Source organism: Plasmodium gonderi (genome assembly GCF_002157705.1).
Source record: "Plasmodium gonderi DNA, contig: Chr08, whole genome shotgun sequence".
Lineage (NCBI taxonomy): Eukaryota > Apicomplexa > Aconoidasida > Haemosporida > Plasmodiidae > Plasmodium > Plasmodium gonderi.
The window spans coordinates 287,820-312,010 of NW_021628933.1; the positions used below are offsets into that span (position 1 = coordinate 287,820).

At 27.7% G+C, this 24,191-nt stretch overlaps 6 protein-coding genes across 6 annotated transcripts; 4 read left to right on the forward strand and 2 right to left on the reverse strand.

The window, feature by feature from the left end:
• Positions 1 to 2,407: 2,407 nt before the first annotated feature.
• PGO_080560 (PPPDE peptidase) lies at positions 2,408 to 4,360 on the forward strand (the record flags this gene model as incomplete). Its single annotated transcript, XM_028687280.1, has 8 exons — positions 2,408 to 2,606; positions 2,797 to 2,856; positions 3,084 to 3,177; positions 3,311 to 3,348; positions 3,466 to 3,487; positions 3,680 to 3,720; positions 3,883 to 3,974; positions 4,274 to 4,360. 8 exons carry the CDS (start codon positions 2,408 to 2,410, stop codon positions 4,358 to 4,360), a joined length of 633 nt encoding a protein of 210 aa, XP_028543081.1.
• A 1,865-nt stretch (positions 4,361 to 6,225) lies between these two features.
• PGO_080570 (conserved membrane protein, unknown function) lies at positions 6,226 to 8,498 on the forward strand (the record flags this gene model as incomplete). Its single annotated transcript, XM_028687281.1, has 8 exons — positions 6,226 to 6,302; positions 6,572 to 6,644; positions 6,892 to 6,948; positions 7,169 to 7,233; positions 7,403 to 7,503; positions 7,714 to 7,778; positions 7,978 to 8,102; positions 8,252 to 8,498. 8 exons carry the CDS (start codon positions 6,226 to 6,228, stop codon positions 8,496 to 8,498), a joined length of 810 nt encoding a protein of 269 aa, XP_028543082.1.
• A 372-nt stretch (positions 8,499 to 8,870) lies between these two features.
• On the reverse strand, positions 8,871 to 10,278 carry PGO_080580 (dynein light chain 2B, cytoplasmic; the record flags this gene model as incomplete). Its single annotated transcript, XM_028687282.1, has 4 exons — positions 8,871 to 8,999; positions 9,355 to 9,406; positions 9,538 to 9,604; positions 10,185 to 10,278. The coding sequence occupies 4 exons, from the start codon at positions 10,276 to 10,278 to the stop codon at positions 8,871 to 8,873; spliced, it is 342 nt and encodes a 113-aa protein (XP_028543083.1).
• Positions 10,279 to 12,090: 1,812 nt separating this feature from the next.
• Positions 12,091 to 14,654, reverse strand: PGO_080590 (Rho-GTPase-activating protein 1; the record flags this gene model as incomplete). The annotated part of the gene is made up of 5 exons (XM_028687283.1): positions 12,091 to 12,528; positions 12,812 to 13,659; positions 13,901 to 14,013; positions 14,248 to 14,361; positions 14,566 to 14,654. The coding sequence occupies 5 exons, from the start codon at positions 14,652 to 14,654 to the stop codon at positions 12,091 to 12,093; spliced, it is 1,602 nt and encodes a 533-aa protein (XP_028543084.1).
• A 4,572-nt stretch (positions 14,655 to 19,226) lies between these two features.
• On the forward strand, positions 19,227 to 21,258 carry PGO_080600 (RING zinc finger protein; the record flags this gene model as incomplete). Its single annotated transcript, XM_028687284.1, has 2 exons — positions 19,227 to 20,306; positions 20,491 to 21,258. The coding sequence occupies 2 exons, from the start codon at positions 19,227 to 19,229 to the stop codon at positions 21,256 to 21,258; spliced, it is 1,848 nt and encodes a 615-aa protein (XP_028543085.1).
• A 1,737-nt stretch (positions 21,259 to 22,995) lies between these two features.
• On the forward strand, positions 22,996 to 23,643 carry PGO_080610 (hypothetical protein, conserved; the record flags this gene model as incomplete). Its single annotated transcript, XM_028687285.1, has 1 exon — positions 22,996 to 23,643. The coding sequence occupies one exon, from the start codon at positions 22,996 to 22,998 to the stop codon at positions 23,641 to 23,643; it is 648 nt and encodes a 215-aa protein (XP_028543086.1).
• Positions 23,644 to 24,191: the final 548 nt, after the last annotated feature.

The window sequence follows — 24,191 nt, forward strand, 5'->3', positions numbered from 1 at the left end:
AGAAAAATTAACAGCATTGACAGCAGGGGGAGAAACACAAAAACGTTTACCACACACTTCTTCATTTCGTTACTGATATATAAGTACATCACTATGTTGTGTGAAGTCATATGTTTTTTTGTTTTTTTGTTTTTTTTTGTTTTTTTTATTTATTTAAATTATTTAAAGCATAATTTTTTAATCCCCTATTATACCCCTTTCAATAAAAAAAAAAAAAAAAAGTGGCTTGAGGAATAATATCGACCCTCATATGAAGCACCACCACCATACACACAAACACTGATACATTTTCCATTGAGTTACTTTTTTTTGTAAATTAATCAAATAAGTGAAATTAATCTTTCGTCATCATTTCCCGTTGGGTGTATAAATTTTGACATTTGGAATTGAAACGTAGATGATGATACACTTTTCTACAATTAGAAAAATGCTCTTAACATCCTACCTACTCCTAATAAAATGAAACTTTGTGCTACCATTCTAGATTTATAGTTCCAATTTTGCCACTTTAAACGGGACGTGTGTATCAAATAAGGTTATTTATGAATGCTTTTGAAAATAGCCACATGTTTCTCCATCAAAGGGAGATGATGGGAGTCGCACACGAATTATCACACTGAATGAAAAGAAATCGCATGTATATATGTGCATATATAAATTTTCTCACGTTATTGTGATGAGATATATAAGATAGAGGGAGGAGAGAATACACCCACACACGTTGTATCCTTGAATTTTGGACATGCACATGCACACAATATTCACTTAAACAATTGTAGTTAAAGGGAAGAGATAACTGAGAGTTGGACTAATAAAAAAAAAAAAAAAAAAAAAAAAAACCAATGTATGCACTTATGCGTATAAAAAGCCTGAATTTTTTTTTTTATTTTTTTTATTTTTTTTATTTTTTTTATTTTTTTTATTTTTTTTATTTTTTTATTTTTCCTCTTGGAATTTCATAACCCTCTCTAAAATGAAAAAGCGCTTTGGTTGGCATATTACGCTTTTAATGATGCTTATAGTTTATAATGTTTTTTTTCACTTTTCTTATTTGTCCCATTTGAAGCATTTTGCTTCTTTTTTTTTTTTTTCTGATTTTTTTCTGACACTCTTCTGTCCTTTTTTTTGTTCTTTTTTCGGATTTTTCTTTGCTTTTTATTATTATTTTTTTTTTTTAGTTTGCCCTTTTTAGTCCCATTTTCCACCTCTTCATTTCCGTGTGCGCCATAGCAAATTTTACGAAAAAACTAAAAAGCGAAAAAAAAATATGAGCAAAAAAAAGGAAAAAAAATGAAAAAAGCAGGGAAAATAGCAGGGAAAAAAGGAGTGAAAAAAGGAGTGAAAAAAACTGTACAAAAAAGTGCACCATGAACTTAACAAAAAAATGCACCAAAAGCTGTACAAAAAAATTGCACAAAAAACTGCACGAAAAAGCGAACAGAATAACAAAATAACAGAATAACAAATTGACAAAATAGCAAAGTGACAAAATAGCTAAATGACAAAATAGCAAAGTGACAAAATGACAAAATAGCGAAATGACAAAATAGCAAAATGACGAAGTGACAAAATGACATAATGACAAAACAAAAAAAAAATAAAGAAAATAACACAACACAGCTTAATAAAGTTGCCAAGTAACCAGGTGACAAAAGGGCAAAGCAACAAAATGAACAAATTTAGCACATGTATAATATCAGAATAAAGCAAAATAAAAGATATTTTACTGCCCTAATTCTTTCGAAACTTTGAAATTCTTTGAAGACATTGTTTTGCTTTGCTATTATTTTGCTATGATTTGTTATAATTTGCTATGATTTGCTATGCTATGCTATGATTTGCTATGCTATGCTATGATTTGCTATGCTATGCTATGATTTGTTATAATTTACTATGATTTGCCATGCTTTGCTATGATTTGTTATAATTTACTATGATTTTCTTTGTTTTGCTATGATTTATTTTTTTATTTAAAAATAAAAGGATAGCCATGGCAAAATGTAATATTGTCACACTTTGACATATATGGGAACAACTTTTTTTTTTTTTTTTTTTTTTTTTTTTGAAGCATACTAAACGTATATAAACAGCTGTACATGTCTTTCCCTTGTGTACCTGCCCATACATACACACAGAGATAAATCAGCTTTTAACACCCCTTTCACAATTGTCATTCCCAAAGGATCACTCACAATTATGCGTATAATCGACACATCTCAGAGTGAGAATATTGCAGAGTAACGATAACCCAACGCACGAACACACATATATATATGTATTTATGTGTATATATATGTAGACATACATTTATTTGTGCTATTAAAAAGAAAAGGAAACTCACGACGCTGTCACAACGTTGTCAGAACAGTGAGGGAGTAAAAAATTAACAAATTTTCTGCTCTTATCAATGAAGAAAAAAAATCGTTCGAAGGCAAGAGAATGTGCAAAGAAAGAAGACAAAAACACCTTACGTGGACATTATGAAAAGAAAGATTCTGTTGAAATCCCTGAACCCGATTTTAATTCCAGTATGGTCTACTTAAACATATATGACTTAGATGCTGTTTCAAAGGTTGTTAACACAGTGGCCAGATCCATGGGAGCGGGTAAGCATTTTTGTTCATCTTAAATGTATATGCACATTCAGGCATATACATGTGTATATATGTACACATTTTTAGTTTCTTTTTTGCATATATCCCCCGCTCATATTTATGTATATATTCTTGTTTATTATTATTTTGTAAATGTTCTCCTGGCCCATCATTCCTTTTCCCAATACCTCTTCCTTTACAGGTGCTTTTCACGCAGGTGTTGAAGTGTACGGGTATGAGTATTCATTCGGTTATATAGTAGGTAATGAATGAAAATAATTTCTCCATAGTTACATTAAATGTTCTACACTTACGAACCCTTATATGTTTAAACGGTTTTGAAACGTAAAAACACACTTATTCAAATTGTAAATTATTTGAAAAAATTATGCACGTTCGTTTTTGGCTTCAATTTTGACGTCATTTTTGGCTTCATTTTTGGCTTAATTTTTTGCTTTATTTTTCACCCTTTTTGCTGCCATTTGATAGACGGAGAAACGGGAGTAACCAAAACGAGTGCCCGCTACCACCCCTACCACGTATATCGTGAGAGCATTCCTATGGTATTTTATATTTTACTGCAGTATTGTTTTACTGCTGTATTATTAGACTACTTTATTGCTTTACTGCTGTATTTTTTTTTATTCGTCTATTACTTCATTTTATTTATTACTATTCTTATTATTTTATTTTATTTTATTTTTTTTTTTTTGTAGGGGTAAAGAACATTTCAAAACTCATACATTAGATATTCGTAGAGTTTTTTTTTTTTTTTTTTTTTTTTTTTTTTTTTTTTTTATTAATTTTTTTTTTTTTTTTTTTTTTTTTTTTTTTTTTTTTTTTTTTTCTTTTTTTTTTTTTTGGATTGGAGATACATATGATATATTGTCACGGTATGATAACATGAGTATATGGACGAAAAAAAAAAAAAAAAAAAAAAAAAAAAAAGCAATTAAAGATTGTGAAATGCAGCAAATGAAAATGGGAACGTCAAATAATATCCCTTTTTTTCACATGAAAGATATATGCTCGTGAACACACACACATACATAATACACGTCCAAAATACCATTCTCCATTTGTAGGAATTGTCTTAACTATGCAGACTATTTCTGCAATTTATTAGGTTAGAACAACATGAAACATTATTTGGATAATATTATACAAGCTTTATGTACAATAAAAATATGTATCCCGTATGTGATATTGTTTTTCCTTCCTTTCCTTTTTTTTCCATGTCGTGTGTCCACATTTACTTCAAGTCGATATGTCTTTTGTATTTTTTCAGATGTTGGCAGTATACCCGAATGGGTCATGAGTTTACAAAAAAAAGTTACATGGGTGAAGTCAAACATAAATGTTGCTGCGTCCAAATTGAAGGTAAGAAAATTTGAGAACCCCTGAGAATTCTTTTATACATATTTCCCTCCTTAACGAGTATTTTTTTTTTTTTTTTTTTGCAAACCACTGAATTTTATATCCTTCGTAAGCGATAGCTTACAGCCCTTGAGTCAACCCATTTACACTTCACACATTCATACATTCATACATACATATATATATATATATGCATATTTGCATATTCACAAGAATAAACATGTACACGGCATATTCATACATATTATTCATATGCGTATGACTGCGCTTATGCCGGCCCTTCTCACTTGTCTTCAAATTAGGAATTGAACAAAGCTGCAGGAATACCAACTGTCATAAATTTTATAAAGAAAAAATACAACGAAAATGGTGGTGATTATCAAGGGTAAAAGAATTTTTATAAAATTTCTTTTTTTTTCCATCTTTCCATTTTTTTTTTTTTTACGTTTTTCCACACCCATTCCCTTCAAAAAATAATCAGAAAATAGTCACACACCCATTGATACAACCATAGTTACATTCAGTGCAAATCTCTCTCTCCTCATTTTAAATCGTTTATTGCAGATGTAAAGTTATTATGAAATCGTAACATTTTTAAATTTAATAAATCATAAAAAGAGAAAAAAAAAAAAAAAAAAAAAAGGTTAAACTATGTATTATCGTTTTTTTTTTTTTTTTTTTTTTTGCCCCTTTTTCCGCTCATTTTTTTTTTTTTTTTTTTTTTTTTTTTTTTTTTTTTTTTTACGCATTTTTATTTGTTTTAATAGTTTTTTTTTTTTTTTTTTTCTTATGCTGATGATTTAAGGATTCATAGATATAGAAAAGTGTACATAAAATATCATATATAAAAATGATGTGCTACATAGCAATGTCCTTTTTTTTTTTTTTTTCTTTTTTAAATGTTGCTTTTTTAAACGAATTTTTATGTTGTGTGTGTATCATTTTTACAGGGTAAACATGTATGAATATGTTTTTTTGTGTTTCTTTTTCTCCCCATGGGATTTGTATACACATATATATATATATATATATATATGCATTACATTAGTAGCGTGTAAAAATTTACGCATTCTTATTTCTTTCTTCACTATTCTTTGTTTTTCCACTTACGGGGAAATACCAAGTGTATTTATATATGCACGTATGCACACACATATATTGCATACATTTATGCTCTTAATATATACTAGAACAACAGTCTTTTATATGAGTAGGATCTATGTAATGAACATATGTATAAAACAACACAACCCATATTCTTCTCATATGATAAAAACATTTATAGTCTTTTTTTTTTTTTTTTTTTTTGGCTTAATATAACAGAGGATATAAAACAAAAAGAATGACTAAAAAAAAAAAAAAAAAAAACAATATAATATAAAATATAACATAATATAATAAAATAAAGATAAAAGCAATAATGAAATGAGCACCACACAGTGGAAAACTAAAAAATGCAGCGAGGTATTTTATTGTTCTTAAGTTCTTTCATCTGGTAAGTAGGGAAAAATGAAAAGGACAGATAAAAAGCACCAAAAATAAAAGCAACAAATTGGGGGAAAGCAGCTTGTGGGTGTATATATCAACAGTTCATCTGAATAACACTACTTTTTGATCAACTTTGTAAAGTGAAAAGGGAACAAAAATGAAATATAAAATAAAGGTTAAAATAACTCTTTAAAAATTGTCCAAGTGATGGATGAATGACATAAAATTATATGTAAACTAACAAAAAAAAAAAAAAAAAAAAAGGAAAGAAACTAAAGGAGCAATTACAATAGAGCAATTTTTCCCTCTGTTACATTATACTACTCATGCAAAAAGTAATTCCCCAACATGTATGTAATATATATGCATTGCATAATATTATAAAAATTGTTCTAAGAATTTTTTTTTTTTTTTTTTTTTTTTTTTTTTGCTGCTTTTATTTTTGATGTTTTTCTTAACCAGTTAGTCTCAACCAAATAAAGTTTTTGTTACGGAGTTTTCCCATTTAGTTAGAGCATCACGAAATGGGGGTTGGGAGGGGAGTATTTATTTTTCTTCATGTCATACTTGTGTTTTTTTTTTTTTTTTTTTTTCATTTTTTTTTTTTTTTTGTATTTTCCACCATGCTATATACACTATAACTAGTACACTTATGGTGCCCACATAACTTTTGATAAACAGTTGTATAAGAGGGAATATATATACTGCTATTATTGTGTACTTTTTTTTACCATAGTATTTTACAAAAATATTTGAATATAAGAAAATGACACTTTTCCACTTTGTCAATTGTTCGTTAACGGCCTTTGCCCCCTACTATATTATATATGATGGATTTAAGTTGTAATATTATTAAATAGACATGAATTGCTTATAAATAAAAAAAAAAAAAAAAATCCTCTCCTTTTTAAAAAGAGATATACAACAAAACTTAATTAGCAACTTTTTAAACCGCCTATATTCAAATTTGTGTATCATTCTGATACATATTTTTTTTACTTTTATCTGTGTAGAAAGACTAAGTTGTATATCAAACATGAACAAATAAAGTACAAACATTTTTATATTTATTTTTAATTCCTCATTATTGATTTTTTTTTTTTTTTTAATAGATCAAAAAATGTTGGATCGACACAATTGTTTGTTCTCGTGTGCTTTTACTATATCATATCGCAATTTTTGAAGGTTACACAGAATAAAATGAGAGAGATAAGGGGTGTGAATATTTGCATTCGGAGATTTGACAGATTTGACAGATTTGACAGATTTGGGGGGAGTAGAATCCCTGAATCTTTTATAAAAATAAAATAAAATAAAATAAAAGGAAATGATTAACGTGTCTACATGAGAGTATATACACGATTACATGCATGTAATGGAGTAATCACATAAACACCATCTATATGTAAAATCCTTTTGTACATTTGTGCAGCTGTTCATCTTGGCGTTTTTCTCAATTGGACTTTTACAGAATATGAACCTTTTTAATGTATGCTCTTGAGCCATAGGCAACTCATAGCTTAGTTGCTTGAGCCTACTTGTACATGCATACACCACAGCATGTGCTTCTAACTATGTACACCATATCATGTGCTTGTGAATATGTACACCAAATTATATGCTTCTAACTATGTACACCACATCATGTACATGCATAAGTTCATATATCACTGCCATTGGTACATTATCACCTGCGAACACAATTTCAGATAATTTTTCAAGAATGTACAAATTTCGCTGATCTCGCGGGACTGTATTACATTTTGTCACACAAGTACGGAAGAAATAAAAAAAAAATTTAATAAATTAAATAGAAAGAACATGTGCAAGTTAGGTTCACTTGTTGTACATTAGCTCTTTGTATTTGTCTCTGTTTTTGCATGTACATCTGGTTTATACATCAAAAATATACACACAACCCCCTGTTATATTACCTCTTGCAGACACATAAACACAATAAACTTGAAAGAGAGAATACTATCTGTAGGACTCAGTTGGGGATTCTACGAATCTATAGCCACAAATTTTTTCCCATTTTTTATTGGTAATATGAGTCGTCGCTTTTACGCTGCTCGTTCTTGTGTGTTGTTCTTTTTTTTTTTTTTTTTTTTTTTTTTTTTTTGGTGTACCTTTTTAATCCACTTAATTTTGGTTTACTATGGATTTGGATTTTTTTCTTCTATTCTTATTGTCCAATTTTTTTTTTTTTTGCCACATTTTTATTATGACATTTCTTTTTTTTTTTTTTGTGCAGGTGGAAGATCAATGGATTTTTCGTTAAAGCACATCTACCGTTCTATATCAGCGAACACGTTTATGGTTAATAAATTTCAGTCAGTATATTCTAATCGCATATGTGTGTCTGTGCATCACAACATTTGTCAAAATTTCACATGTAGCTGAAGTATTCCAACTAGTAGTGTTTTCTTTTCCTGCATCTTTTATGTTTTTCATGAGTTCACTACTTTTTTCTTTTTTTTTTTTTTTTTTTTTTTTTTTTTTTTTCTCCTTACTACAGTTTTCGAACCTTTCAAAAACGTTCTTGCTTTTCATGTGGCTAAGAAATACCCAGGAAAGAAAAAAAATTAACGTGGTGAACATTCTTTTAGCTTATTTTACCTTTTTTTTGCCCCTTGCGAATAAGTAATGCAAAAAACAACAGATGAAGAAATGCACCTATGTATACATACGAAGTAAACATATGTACATCTATATAAAATACACAAACGGCGCACACAACCATTCAACACAACCATTCAACACAACCATTCTTGCACTTTCTCATCCCCAAGAATCATACTTATACAGGAGGAATCCTTTAATAAAAGAATTATAATTCATCTGATTGTGTTATTAGCATTTACCATTTTCTTATCGTTTGTTACAAAATGCATTTTTAATTATAAATCCAGAAATAATGCTGAGTCGTACAAAGAATCGCACATGAGTAACTATGAAAATAGTGATGATAATGATAATGCCGATGAAAATGAAATAAATAAAAATCAAAAAAAAAAAAAAAAAAAAAAAAAAAAGTAGTTTTTTTTTTTTTTTTCACAAATGACTGGAATCATTTAGGATGTAACTCAAGTACGTATCATAACGCTTCTACTATCATTCCACATGAGCATCTCTACCACAAAAGTTGCATAGATTGTGTATACTGTGTAGATTGTCAAGGTGTGTACTTCTCAGTGAACCACAGACCTATTCGAATACATGTTAGGAAGAATGATAATGTGGTATATACATATATATATATATATATATATATCCAGACGCATGTATATTCATATGCATGTACATACGTACCCCTCTCCATGTACTGTGTGTTGACATAGCCCATCCACAAATTCCAGGGATAAGAAAAAAGAACTACTCTTCCAACCCCACATACATGCACACCCATGTTCATTTATTTTTACTGCTATGCATCTCTTTGCAAATTTGCTGAGTAATTAGGGAATAATCACCATAGCTGCATAAAATATATTCAGTGTCTTTTTTTGTTCTAATTCGTAAACTGCTGTTCAAATCATTCTGAGGAAAATTAGAAGGAAGTTGTTAGAAATGGAGAGAAAAGGAGAGATAGAGAGAGAGAGAATGTGGGAATCATAACACAAGGGATATAAAAGCAGAAAAATAACAAAGTACATAAAAACAAAATTACAAATGAATATAGATCGTGTGTTTCACGAATGTTAAAAGTGTGTAGGAATTTTTTTTTTTTTTTTCCCCTCCCACCCCACTCTATATGAAAGTCCATGTATCATTTATTCTGTTCACGACACTCATTAAATTTAGTTTTATATTTATTTAGAGTTATTTTATTATCATTTCGTTTTTTACTTTTACTTGTTTTATTTTATTTTATTTTATTTTTTTTTTTTTTGACCTCTTGAGGAAGCAACTCCTTAACGCACCTTTTTGTTTTTGTTAGCAAATCTCTGTAATTAATTTGAAAAAAAAAAAACACAACGTAAAAGTAGAAAAAAAAAAAAACATAACATGAACAATTTTATCAAATATCCAATGTAATATATTTATATTTTATCTTAAAAAAAATAGAAAAAATTACGAGAATAGGGAGGCTTGTTTGACTGCTTGTTTGTAGGTCACATCTTCATTGTATTTAAGTGGGATACCTTTAAATGTGGTGTAGTAGAAGGTGAACAAATTGCATTCATTTTTTTTTTTTTTTCTGACTATAGAATAGAGGCCATTCTATATCATTTCTTCTATATTTCATTTGTTTCAACTCACTCACTCTAGTTTTGGATGAACAATTTTGCACATGCAACAATCGCACACATCAAGAAGTGATGATTTAAATACCAATTTTTTTTTTTTTTTTTTTTTTTTTTGAGGTGTGTGTGTGTGTGTGGGGATGTATTAATATTCTATCTACTTTATTCCTCTACCATTTGACCATTGGAATTTTTTTCTTTTTTGCTTCCTAATGTCTAATGTGTTATGTTTGCACTTTCTTTACTTTGATTTACTACTTTTTTTTCTTTTTTCCCCATATTCTATTTATATCAAAGGTAAAATACTACTTCATCATAGCATGGCTCACAATATGATCTACTTTTTAAACTCTCAATTTTCACATGTCTATATGTCTGCGCGAAGGCAAAAGATACACCTCTCATACCAATTTGCCCCTTGTTCGCAATGTTTTTTTCTTTTTTCTCTTTTCTATTTTTTATATTTTTCCACACTTACCATCTGAATTGATAAGAACATAAGAAGCTATTGAAGAGTTTCCATTCATCCATGCATTTAGCGATTCACTTATTTCACTAGATGAACCTGCCATTTTGATTTTTCTTTAACATTTGTCATGTACAGATAATTAAAAAGGGGGTAATTATATATATTTACACATATGCATATATATATGTCTATATATGTCGATATATGTCGATATAATAATTATACAGAATAAAAATTGACACAAATTTAAACTTGAAAAGATGGACAATGTACCATATTGGAAATACACACCAGTGATGTGAATATCGAATATACGAATTAAATATTTAAAAAAAAAAAAAAAAAATTAACTGCAACAAATATACACTATTGTCAAGGGAATACATAAATAGGGAATTATTTAAAACATAGGGGGAGGAAAGAAAATTAAATAGAAATAAAAATATTTAAATGATCATAGATACATCTGTGAATCTACATAATCATGTGCATGCACATATTTGTAAATACTCTTATTAGCCACACGTAAGTAATGCTTATAAAAAAGTACACACGTTTCATCATTGATAACCTTTGGATCAAATTTTGCCAAAAAAAAAAAACTCAATAAATACATAACTGAATAAATGCATAACTGAATAAATACATAACTGAATAAATACATAACTGAATAAATGAATAGCTGAATAAATGAATAGCTGAATAAATGAATAGCTGAATAAATAAATAGCTGAATAAATAAATAGCTGAATAAATAAATAACTGAATAAATGAATAGCTGAATAAATAAATAGCTGAATAAATAAATAGCTGAATAAATAAATAACTGAATAAATGAATAGCTGAATAAATAAATAGCTGAATAAATGAAAAGTATGTATGGAAGAAACTAATCATGTTCCCCCAAATAAGTGCTCGTAGACAATTTTTAATAATAAAAAAAAAAAAAAAAAAAAAAAAAAAAAAAAAATACACACACAAAAAGGTATATATGCAAATCCTTATGTATAAAATAAATATGGAAATACTAATTAAATGCACATGTATAATATTCTTTCTCATATTAAAATGAAATTTTTTTGATAAAAATTTATTTTATAATTAAGAAGGAGTGTATATATTATTAGCACGTCATAGTTCACAATTTATTTGGTGTGGTTCTATCCAAAGACGTGCTATATATGAATAAATTTACGTGTAAATTTCTCTAAAATTAAAAAAATTACTTAGTTTTATTGATAATTTTATTCTTCCTTTTCCTAGTATTTTAGATTATTATTATTATTATTTTTTTTCTTATAAAATATAATATGTCAACTATGCCTCTTTCCCTCAATATGATACTCCATTATGTTCTAAAACATCTTACTACACATTTTTTGTTAATCATTTTTTTTTTTTTTTATTTACACATAGGTTAAAGTTAATGTATGTAATTGTTCCTTTGATTATTTTACTCTCTCGTCCGTAGAGGTTTTAATTCGAATTTTTTTTATATTATTAATTAAATATACATCTCTATTTACACAAAAGTTATTTCATTATCTAAGCATGTTATAATAACTGAACTAATTTTACTATGAGGTCTCCATCTTAGATTTCATAATCATAATACATGCTGTCTGGGGTCGAATTCCCGAATTTGTCTAATCATCTCAGCCGGTTGTAAATAATTTCACCCCCTACTACAGTTTTTGCATCAGTTTTTGCATCAGTTTTTGCATCAGTTTTTGCATCTGTTCTTGCATCAGTTTTTGCATCAGTTTTTGCATCAGTTTTTGCATCAGTTTTTGCATCAGTTTTTGCATCAGTTTTTGCATCAGTTTTTGCTTCAATTTCTGCTACAGCTTCTGCTGCAGTTTATGTCTCTACTTCTATTCCACTTTTAAAAAACTGTCAACACTCTTTCACCCATTCACTCCTGCTTCTCATCTTCCCTCTTGAAATTGACTTTTTTTTTTACTTCTACTGAACTGGACGCTTTCTCCTCCTCCGACGCGTCCTCTGATGGTTCCTCTGATGTTTCCTCTGATTCCTCTTCTGATTCCTCTTCTGATTCTTCATTCGATTCTCCATTCGATTCTCCATTCGATGCTTTGCCAGAATTTTCCTTAATCGATTCTCTCTCTTCCGTAGTGTTTTTTTTATTTGCATTTTGCTTTTCTGACGAATTAGATGCACCTTTTTTCACAAGTTCGATAGAATCGCTAGACTCATGATTATTATCCTTATTTTCATCTGACTGACTGCTTGATTCCTGACTTGAACTCACCGATTTGGAATCCTTCTCATTTGTTTCCTCTGACTCGGTTTCATCTGAGCTATCACTATCTGTGCTGTATTTTTGCGGGTTCTACGAAAAAAGAAAAAAGAAAAAAGAAAAAAAATATAATAAAATAAAAAAATAAAATAATAAAAAATAATAAAAAAACAAAGGCATTGAAAATTTTGAAAGCTCAAAATTCGAAGAGTCCAAAAATTGAAAAAAATCAGCACATGAGCATAAACATCACTGACGCGTGAACACAACAAATAGCCATCGGTAGTCCCAGAATAATAGCATCTATATATAGTCATATATAACTCTCCTGTATACATCTTGCATAATTTGTAAATCTGATTGACAAAAAGCTTACGGTTAAAACATCGGGAGAATCTATTATCATTTGAATACATTTATTTGCTAAAGGAATACACTGCGAAAAAACTGCATTTGGAATTTTGGGTCTAAAAAATGTGGGTGCAAATATTTTTGCCAAAGTCTCTGTTGTCATATTATTTTCATTTGAATAAGTAGAAACGGTTTTAAAAAATTTTAAAAGACAGAGTAAACATTCCTTAACACCTGGTTCAAGTTTGTCATATAATTTAAATAAAACATTTCTAATAGCTTTATCTGATGCTGAAACAGTTTTTAAATGATACAATTTTATGAAAGCATCTTTTCCCAATAATCCATGTTTTTGTGTGTCTAAAAAAAGCTTAAATGAGCAGACTAAAGATGGAATGTTATTAAAATCAGTTGTTGGTTCACCATATTGTATATCTCCTATTGTTCCATATAAAGTATTTGCATCTGCTTGTAAATAGAATAAATCTTTAGTACTAACAATTTCTGGTTTCAATAAATGACTCAAAAAATCGACAAGAATAGATGGGATATGTTTAAATTCCATATATTTTTTTCCAAATCTTTGACATAAAATCTCTAAATCGGCACCAAAAATTGAAATAGTTTCTCCTCCTAATAAAATTTCTTCATTTCTTTGAACTATGTATGGAAAATATCTCAAATAATATGTTGGATTTACATTTAACTTTAAAAATAAATCTTCTAATTTTTCTATGTATTCTACTTTTTTCCAAAATTTAGCTGACACAAATGGAGTTACAATTGTTAACAATGTTTTAGACATAAATCCGCTGTGCAAAAGATACAGCTTTTTTAAATTCTTTTTGTATTTCCTCGGAAGCGTATCATACCCTAAAAGGAGCGATGAGGCGAAGAGGAATGAAATGTTGAACGACCATTGCATTAGCTGGAGATTTTACTAATATAAAAAAAAAAAAATTATTAGGAGAAACGGCATAGCATATACAGGTCGTCATATTTGTCACAAGTTTGTCAAAAGTTTGTCACATGTTGACTGCATTTTTGTCGCAACTCAGCTGTAGTTTTCTATGGCCTTTCTCCTTTTTCTCCTTTTTCTCGTTTTCCCGCTTACACTGCTTAGCGTAGGCATAAACTGCATCTGTCAACCAGTTTGTGTGAGTTTCGCAAAGAATCAACACGTAATTTTCCTTCACAATGGGGTCTAATGTCATAATGGAATATCTCCTGTGTGTAGAGAGAACCAAGGTGGAATAGCAACGAAAAATGAGAGGGGAAATGTCCATATATATATGTATATATCATTACTATTATGTGTCTTATTATTGTTTCCAAAGTTATCACAAGATGAAGACAGTGCACGTCTTTTCAAATACTCAAATTCATGTGTCTTATACAAAAATATACACATAAAGGTAAATATCACGAAATGCACACTTTAAAATATAATTATTCACTTACAGTGTTTTTTCAGGACCTGCATCAGAGGAAACTATAAAACAGGGGATCAACAAAACGATATGTGAACCGAATCCATCTTTTCCAATTATCTTCAGTAAATCTGTCTTATGAAGTCTATTAAAAAAAGGTGTTTTTTTGCATATATGTATGAAAGAACAAAAAAAAATATACACACTGGTATAAGAACACATGAGTTACATCTTCATGTATTATGTGAAAGTATTATGCACATGTTATAACATATTCATGTAAAAAAAAAAAAAAAAAAAAATTTATCATACTGATTTATAAAAAAATGTATCAAATGTATATACTTACTCATCAAAATTTTCCGTGTAAGACTTTTTCAACAATTTTTCGTATTCCGCAAGAATTTCTTGAGGAACTTCAGTATCGGAATCTAGCATTTTTCAACAGTCAACTGATGCAATTTAAATTTAAAGCGTGACGTGGACAAAAAAATGGGACAAACTGGGCAGAAAAAAAAAAAAAAAAAAAAAAGCACACACATACACACAAAATAAATGAATAAACAAGCGCATAAAACTAAGACACCTTCTTGTTATACTCATAAAGGATGCTATTTATGTAACACTTGTAATTCTTCCAACCAAATTTAACAAATTTCATTTTAAAATACTTAACTGATGCGATGGTATATCTTTTTTTTTTTTTTTTTTTATATTTGTTCTCCTGCCAAAATGAGAATTCTTCTTTATTGCGATGGATGTGACGAAGTTGGTGTTTGGTACTGTTCTGCAGCAGTTTTATATATTGTTGTAATTATATTCAATTTTATCTCCTCCTTGCGTAATTTTCAAAATAAAAAGCATTAATACCATTAATTGGACGAATAAAAAAAAAAAAAAATCGATTAATTTTGAGATAAACAATTACAGGGTTCATATACACACAAAAGAAAACAAACAAAAAAAAAAAAAAAAAAAAAAAAAAAAAAAAATTTTTAAAATTTTTTTTTTTTTTTTTTATTGAAAAAAAAAAAAAAAAAAAAAAAAAAAAAATTAAAAAAAAAAAAAAAAAAGGATTAAAAAAAAAAAAAAAAAAAAAAAAAAAAAAAAAAAAAAAAAAAAAAAAAAAAAAACACATTTGCATAATTTCAATTTGTTTTTTTTTGTAACTTTTTGTATATCATAAATATGAACAAGAATTAAATGTGCTATTTTATTTTATTATTTTTTTTTTTTTTTAGCAGAGAGGTGTGTGCTAAAAGGTTCATTACAACTTAATGATTTCTTGTACTTTCCTTCATTCGTTAATGAAGAGCTTGAAAAGTGTGTACATGAATCTTCCCTTTCTCATATATATATATACAATCATGTGATGTGTGCATGCTTTTATTATTTTATTTTATTTTTTTTTTTTTGGTGAAGTGAGATAAAAACGAAGAGGTGAAGATTGGATAAATTAATGAAAACTTCAACGAGTAAACTTAAGCATGTTTTTTTTTATTTTCATTTTATTTTTTTTCTCATCGTTTTATGCTCTACTTGACTAATCATGTTATGTTCTTCTCCTTAAAAAGTTCAACGCAATCTTATAACAATATTCCAATCAAATTGTGCTTTTGTAAATCCAAGTTTATGTCTATATCTCCTTTTTGCGGATTAATCATTCGTTCGTTCATTATTTCATCCTTTTGATACTTTATTTTTATTTATTTATTTATTTATTTATTTATTTTATTTTATTTTATTTTATTTTTTCACATATTAAAAACGACAATTTGAGAGTATTTACCACATTTACGTGAGATACAAAATCAAGTTTATTTATTACACGTTCAATTGTACCTAATGAAAAATTTCAAACATTGGCAATGTTATGCGGTTCCAAGGAAGAGAAAATAAGAAAAGGGACAACAACGAAAGTAAAAGAAATAAAGTGTATTTTCCATCTTGCACAAGCATGTATATTTTATTGCCTATTTTGTATCCCCTCAAGCTTTTGTTTTGCAAAATCAGTGTACTTTTTACACGTTGATACATGCCAGAATATTTGTCATATCTATTTATATATATGCATAGACATTCTTTTAAGTATGAGAAATGAGAACCCACGTTTATTTCCGTTATAATATCAAAAAAAAAAAAAAAAAAAAAAAAAAACCTGCAAAATTTAAAAAAAAAAAAAAAAAAAAAAAAAAAAAAAAACCTGCACAAGCTACACACGCAGAATGAAAAAAAAAAAAGAGAATTTTTTTTTTTCTTTTTAAATTGTAATAAATAAAGTATTTATTCTAAGGAAAAAAAAAAAAAAAAAAAAAAAAAACACCTAATAAACAACTTTTCTACTAAACTGACGTTATGCTCATTTTTTTTTTTTTTTTTTAATTCATACATATTTATGTGAAACGGGTTATACAAGAAAATGTTTTTTTTTTTTTTTTTTTTTTCCCTTTTGCTTTGCTTTAGACGATGCAAATATGTATGGCGATTTTTATGAATTGTTCAGGCAAAAGTATTAAAATGGGTACGAAAGTTATGTACCGTAATACACATATGTTACACATGTTCACATTTGGGTGCAAAATGCTCATGAATTATTTTTACTATGAAACGTTGTTATAGTCTAAATATAGGTAGAAAATACTTCTCCAAAGTTTGAAAAGAACGCATATTTTCAAACAATATTTGGAAATAAAAACAAAAAAAAAGTACGACATAGTCACTTAACAATATGTATATATGTATGTGTGTGCAAGTACGCACGAATGGCACACATATATATATATATTATATATATATATATATATACGTATACGTAAATATTGGCATACGTGGGCAGGCTTTATCACTTCACTGTATCACTGTTCATACGTGCGCACATTATGTCTGATGAAGAAAAAATGTACACAGTTGTAGTACTGAATAAACAACGGAACAACAGTGAAAAATAAACAAATTGGAAGTGACATCAAAAGTAGTACATGCATTCAAATGGTTTAGAACAAAATCTTTTAAACCATCTAAATTTTTTTTTTTCTTTTTTTAAGTGTTCACACCTGGAATGTTACTTCTTGTGTTATATTACTCTATTCTCTTTTATACTTCATTTGTATATATTTTTAAGTATTTATGGGGAAAATATATCAAAAATGGAAATTTACACAGCGTCATTTTCGTTCTGTTTCAAATGCGTCATGTACTGTTATAGTCGTCTAAAATGAAAAATTAAAAAAAAAAAAAAAAAAAAAAGTCTCATACATAAAATAAAATTAATTACTGAATTTATAAAATTTATTTCCTAATTTTTTTATTTTATTTAGGTAATATGCATTTTTCGCTTTTTTTTTTTTTTTTTTTTTTCGCGCCATAAATGTTATAGGCAACTGGTGCGTATTTATATAACGGCGTGATTTTATAACAGAACTACACATTTCACTTTTTGATTTTTTTATTATTTTTTCACTCATCACTTTGTTATCTCACTTAAAAAAAAAAAGAATTTTTTAAAAATATTTTAAAATACGCATAGAAACGAAAATTCTAAGGAATGCAAAAGAAAAAAACAAAAAAAAAAAAAAAAAAAACACACAAAATGAAAAATGAAAAACGTTATGCAGAAAAATTAGCAAAAAAATTAGCAAAAAAAATTGGGAAAAAAATGATGGCGAAATTTTACACACAAATATTTTGAACTGTCGGTAGACTCCACAGAAATTTTTTCTAAAACGTTGTTTTCTTTTCTGTCTAACTTGAATTATTTTTTTTTTTTTTTCTTTTTCGTTATAACATATACATGTATATTTATTTTTTTAAAATGAATATGAACACATTTAATGTGCATATTCTTAGCATTATTAGGTAAAGTTTTTTTAGTTTTATTCACTGATACTGATTTAGACTTTGTGACCATTTAAATAGGGAAAGCAATGCAAAAAATGAGGAAAAATAGAGGGAAATAAAGCAAATATCATATATCCCTTTACAACCACCTCCCCGCTGTTCATTTGTAGTTTTTAAAATAAGATATAAATTTCTACATTCATTTTTCTTCTTTCACTCTTTTTTTTTTTTTTTTTTTTCTTTTTTCACTTTACCTTTTTAATCATTTTCATGTTGTTCATTATTTATTTTTTTATTTTTTTTTTTTTTCCACACTATATTAATGTGTTTAATAATATCAGTGTTTTTTTTAAATTCGCATATTAGAGTTGTCTATATTGATATGTGTGGAAGTAAAACAAAAAATTATACTACCAGAAAGTAAAAGGGAAAATATATTGAACAAGTAAGTAAAAAGTTGCTCATGCAAATTTACGAATAAGTATCCGAATGTAGGAAACAAAAAAAGTAAAAAAATAAAATAAAATAACTGAATTTTTACAATACTTTATTTGCACCAGAAGTAGTTTCTTCGTAATGCCCACGTTTTTGTTTTTCCTTATTTTGATTTCCCTTACCGCTCAGACGGAACATTTACCAATGTAGATACTAGAACAATTTTCAAGAATATGCAGTTGTAATTGTACGCGCAGATGTATCTACACTTGTAAACATTAACTGTTTATCTAGGAGGGATACCTAATTTTTGCTCACATAAAAAAGATAATATAATATAAAGTTAAATAGAGCGTGAAAAAAATAATTAGAAAAAAGCTATTCGTTACCCATTTTAGAGAAACTGAATTTTTTTTTTTTTTTAACTATTTTTCGAAATGGTGGTACAAATATAAAAAACAAAATTTGCTCACATAAGCGTAGTCCAAAAAGACACCTGTCTAGTACACACTTGCATATACATGTTTTATGTATATACTTACGTGTGCATGCGCTTATAACACACTCCTTGGAGATTATCATATTCATCACCTTTCGAGATATAGCAAAAATATCCTAATTCCCAAGGCAGAGAAGAGAGAAACTTCAGAAGAATAGCTAGAAAAAGGATAGTAATACGCACTTAGGAGTGAAAGAAAATAAGTGCTGAACATTCATAAAAAGACATGAAAAATAAAAATGGAAAGTTACAAAAGAGATGAAAGTAAACATATGCATTTTCTTAGTAATGTTAATTCGAAGAAAAAATTAAATATCGTAGAAAAAAAACGAATACTGGAAAAAGTGCACATATTGCCCATAAAAAAAAAAACGTCAAATGCAGATGCACTCTATAGAAAACTGAATTTATTAATAAATGAAAAATGTGTTCTGCATGAAGGGTTCATAATTGAAGCAGATGAGGAAAGGAAAAATGCAAGAGATGTTGTGAAGGGAGTAATAAATGAAAATTTTCATGAAACGAGAAAGAAAGAAGATATAACTACTAAGGATAGAAACAAATCTGTATGCACAAATCAATTCGAAAAAGAAAACCTACATAGCACTAAAAATGGATCTACCCTCAAGGATGACCCATGGGAGGTCTCACATGAAAAGAAATTGAACAGCTTCGAGACTGATACATTGTCTTTAAGAGAAGAGAACAATAAAAACACATATAACAATAATCATATGTCCTTATATGACGAATACAAGAACAATCAATTGACAGAAGAAAAATCTCATTATAATGAAAGCGTTTGTTATTACGTTGTTGTAAATTGTATACCTACAAAAGGAATTATTAATCGTGATACTTTAATTTACACTGATGGGAAATGTGTGGACAATTTAAGAAAAATTCAATTAATAATAATACGAGATAAACACTATAAAAAATATGAGAAAAAATTAAAAAGAAAAAATTTTTCTTTAAAAAAATATATATTTAAAAAGGGCAATGAATTTTTTAATGAAGCTATTTCTCTTATTTCATTCCCCTTTGACAGTTTTTCAAGTAAGTATAATATAGAAAGGGTGAATTACCACTCCAAATTGGGGAATAAAAATGAAATGGTTATCACTACAACTGATACTGCTATGAAAGGAAGAAACCTGGTGCTTGAAAAAATTTTGTCGACCTATTTGCATCCCTACTTCAAGAAAAATAGGACTAATCTATTTTACTCTGGAAAGTTATTTATTATAAACAATTTTTCATTCCTTGTTGTTAAGATAGATTCAGATGTTAATGTAGGTTTCGTGGATAGCTCTACGGTTAAGAATAAAATGGATACGTGCGTCTTCTGGTGTATATTTTTTTTTTTTTTTTTAGTTTTGTCTGATTCTGTATTGTTTTATTTTTCATCTTTCATTGTTGCTTCACCTGGTTCGTACATCCCCACCTCATTTTTTTTGTCTTCATTTTTTCTGCCTTCATTTCCACCCCTCATAATCGCAGGAGATATGCTTAAGCGTGGATTCGTATGACCCTTTCAGAAATGTACATATTGTACCTCTGTATGACACATTGCCAACGACATATAATTATGACATATTTACAGATTACATTAAACCTTACATTGAAAGACATTATATAAATTTGTTTTCGATTCACGATACGTTTTTTTACAAAGGTGTACAATTCAAAATTATGGGAATCGATCCAATAAATATAAAAAATGGTAGGGGAAGAATTAGCTGTAACACATTTATATACACTACAGGGTCAATTAAACCTACTTTTTTTGATGTTATTTCAAAAGAATCCATCAATTATATTCAGTGTTTACCCTTAGAATACAAGCCATATGCTGTTTTAAACATTCTGCAACAATTAGATGCAGATTCTTTGTTAAGGTTATTCCCATCAACTAATACAAATTTACAAGAAAATTCAAAAAATGAAGAACTTATATTGAACCAATTGGCTAAATATAAATATATATATAACAATCACAAACAGAACAACAGTAATAATGGTAATATGTTGCAAAATATAGATGCACAACAATCTCAGATTCATAATCATGTTGAAAAAAACACTACTGTAAATACTACTAATAATAACTTAGTAAATGAACAGTGTGCTGTCTGTTTCGAATACTTTCACGATTATGAAAAGTGTATCAAGTTGAATTGTTTCCACACCTACCATTGGAAATGTGTAAAGAATTGGTTCAGATTTAACTTAACTTGCCCTTGCTGTCGACGCCAGATTTCCCTTTAGCAATTCTAACAAAAATGGACAGTGTCTCACACTCCTTGAAGACTTTGGGTTGATAACAAATGATGAGATATTAAATGAGTAAATGAAGACCGTCAAAACTTTCCCTTTTTTTTTTTTTTCTTTTTTTTTTTTTTCACAAGAACATTTGTACTTACACATTGATTATATTAAATTTTATTTTTTCTTTCCCTTTTTCTTTCTTTTTTCACATCGCCCTCTTTCTGACAAAATGAATACCTATACCTGTGGATCGTTTATATATAGAGCCATGTGTTTCTTGTCGTCCCCCGCTCATCCAAACTTCTATCCCCAAGTGGTAAAAGACGTAGAAACAATTAAATCCAAAATGAAACAGAAATGACATAAATAAAATCACATTATACCAGATTAAATCTGGTTACTCCTGTTAAGCCTGGTTAAATCAAATTTGGGCAAATTAGAACAGATGAACAAACGATAACACATGAGACCTCACACCTATCCATCAGTATAACCTCTTAACAAAATTTTCCATCCATTTATAAATGCATACGATACCCCCATGGGGTTATATATCTAAATCTATGGGGTGTGGTGTGTGCGTTGTGGCGTGACTTTTCTCCACATTCAATCTTGATCATCCCAAATATTCACAACCGTAATGCATACATATATATATAAAATAAATAAAATAAAGGTGAAGTCATGCCACATATGAAATTGTTCGTTCTACCCATAACTGTTATGTTCCTATAAAAATGGAAAAAATGGAAAAAATGGCAAAAATGGAAAAAATGGCAAAAATGGAAAAAATGGAAAAAATGGCAAAAATGGAAAAAATGGCAAAAATGGAAAAAATGGCAAAAATGGAAAAAATGGAAAAAATGGAAAAAATGACAAAAATGGCAAAAATGACAAAAATGGCAAAAATGACAAAAATGGCAAAAATGACAAAAATGGCAAATAAAAAAAAAAAAAAACAGGACCACAGAAAATGGAACATTTTCAACCCCACAAAAAATTTTAAGCTAATTATTATTTACTCATCAAATGGTTAAATTTACATACGTATCCTTCATCTCCTTTTCTTTCACTCAAAAAAAAAAAAAAAATAAAAAATAAAAATAAATAAAGTGAAAACACTTTTAGCTCTCTTTTTTTTTTTCTTTTTCTTCAAATGTGATAAAAATGTGCACTGTTTAATTTTTTTTTTTTTTTGTTCAAACATGTACGTGTATATATATTGTGGAAAAAAAAAAAAAAAAAAGGCGTTAATCAAATGAGGGAAGTTTTCAAAAATTTAAAACAAAACAAAACAAAATATTACCAAAATGGGGTATTTTTTACCAATTTAAAAAGAAAAAAAAAAAAAAAAATTAAGAGAAACACAGCATGTCAAAACGATTTATAACTTCTGGATTTATTCCTAAATGAGTAACAAGGGGAACGGATTTAAAACATATCTAAACTCACCCGTTAGCTGCTTCTCCTTAGGGGGAAAATCCAAATGGAGGAATCTTAATAAATGAAAAACATATAAATAAGCACATAAAAAATTTGTGATATGCGTAAAGAGAGTAATGCCACAATGATGCTCATCCTATAGCTTTTTTTTTTTTTTTTTTTTTCCTTCCTTTTTTAATAAGAACAAACCCCATATACACAATTGCTTGTTTAGCCTCTACTCATACAAACTCGTGTAACTAACCAGATTAGTGTTTTCAAGCAGACCCCAATAGAACGTTACACTTTTACAAAATGAACTTTGTGAAAACGCACATTTACAAACAAGAGTATACAAATGAAGGGATAAAAGAACTTGAAAAGGATGCTAGGAGTACAAAAGAAATAGATCAAAATAAAATACTGAAAGAATTACCAGAATTTAAGAGAAATAATCAATTCTTAAGCCTTTCAGAACAATTGGAATTAAACAAAAATAACAGTACCAATAATGTAGTATATGGAAAAGATGATAATGATGGAGAGGGACATATGAATATTTATGCTATGCCAAATTTAACTGAAGAATATGCTGAATATTATGAAAGTTATGCAAAAAATGATAATTATAGTGCTGAAAAAATTAGACAAAGAGAATATGAAGTTGAATTAGAGTTTAAAGAAGCTATAAAAAGTTTTGTTAAAAAAAAAGAATTAAATGAAAAAAAAAACAACTCTGATTTATTCAGGGAGGAAACAAATGTAAATCTCAAAGAGATTAAAAAAAATATTATTAAAAATAAAAAAAAAAATGAAGTAAAATCTAATGTCAAGGCTATAATAAAAACCAAGAAAAAAACTTCCATCGCTTGTCCAGAGAATCATGTGGATATAAAAAAACATACTCCACAAGAAGAAAACAATTCATTATTGATTGGTTATTCGGATTATTCTGATGGGTAGTAAATAATGTGTATCGTTTATGAACATTTTTCTGTAGTTTCTTTGTTTTCATTATTTTTTTATTTTTTTTATTTTGCTACATAGTGGAGAAGAGAGTAACTGTGTTATGATACACTTTTCTTGTTTTATCACTCTGCGTCTTTTTTTTTTTTTTTTTTTTTTTTTTCATAATTTTTTTGATCATTTTACATGTTTTTTTTTTTTTTTTTTTTTTTTTTTTTTTTTTTTTAAATTTTTTTTTTGATTTTTTTTTTTTTTTTTTTTTTTTTTTTTTTTTTTTTTTTTTTTTTTTTTGTTTGTTTTTTTTTTTTTTTTTTTTTTTTTTTTTTTTTTTTTTTTTTTTTTTTTTTTTTTTTTTTTTTTTTTTTTTTTTTTTTTTTTTTTTTTTTTTTTTTTTTTTTTTTTTTTTTTTTTTTTTTTTTTTCTTTTAATTAAACGTTTTGGCACGCAAATTAACTAATAGTCGTGGCCACACCCTATTGATTTGATTCTCAAATTTGCTTAACAGCACATTATTTTATTTTATTTTTTTTGTGTAAACTTTTAAT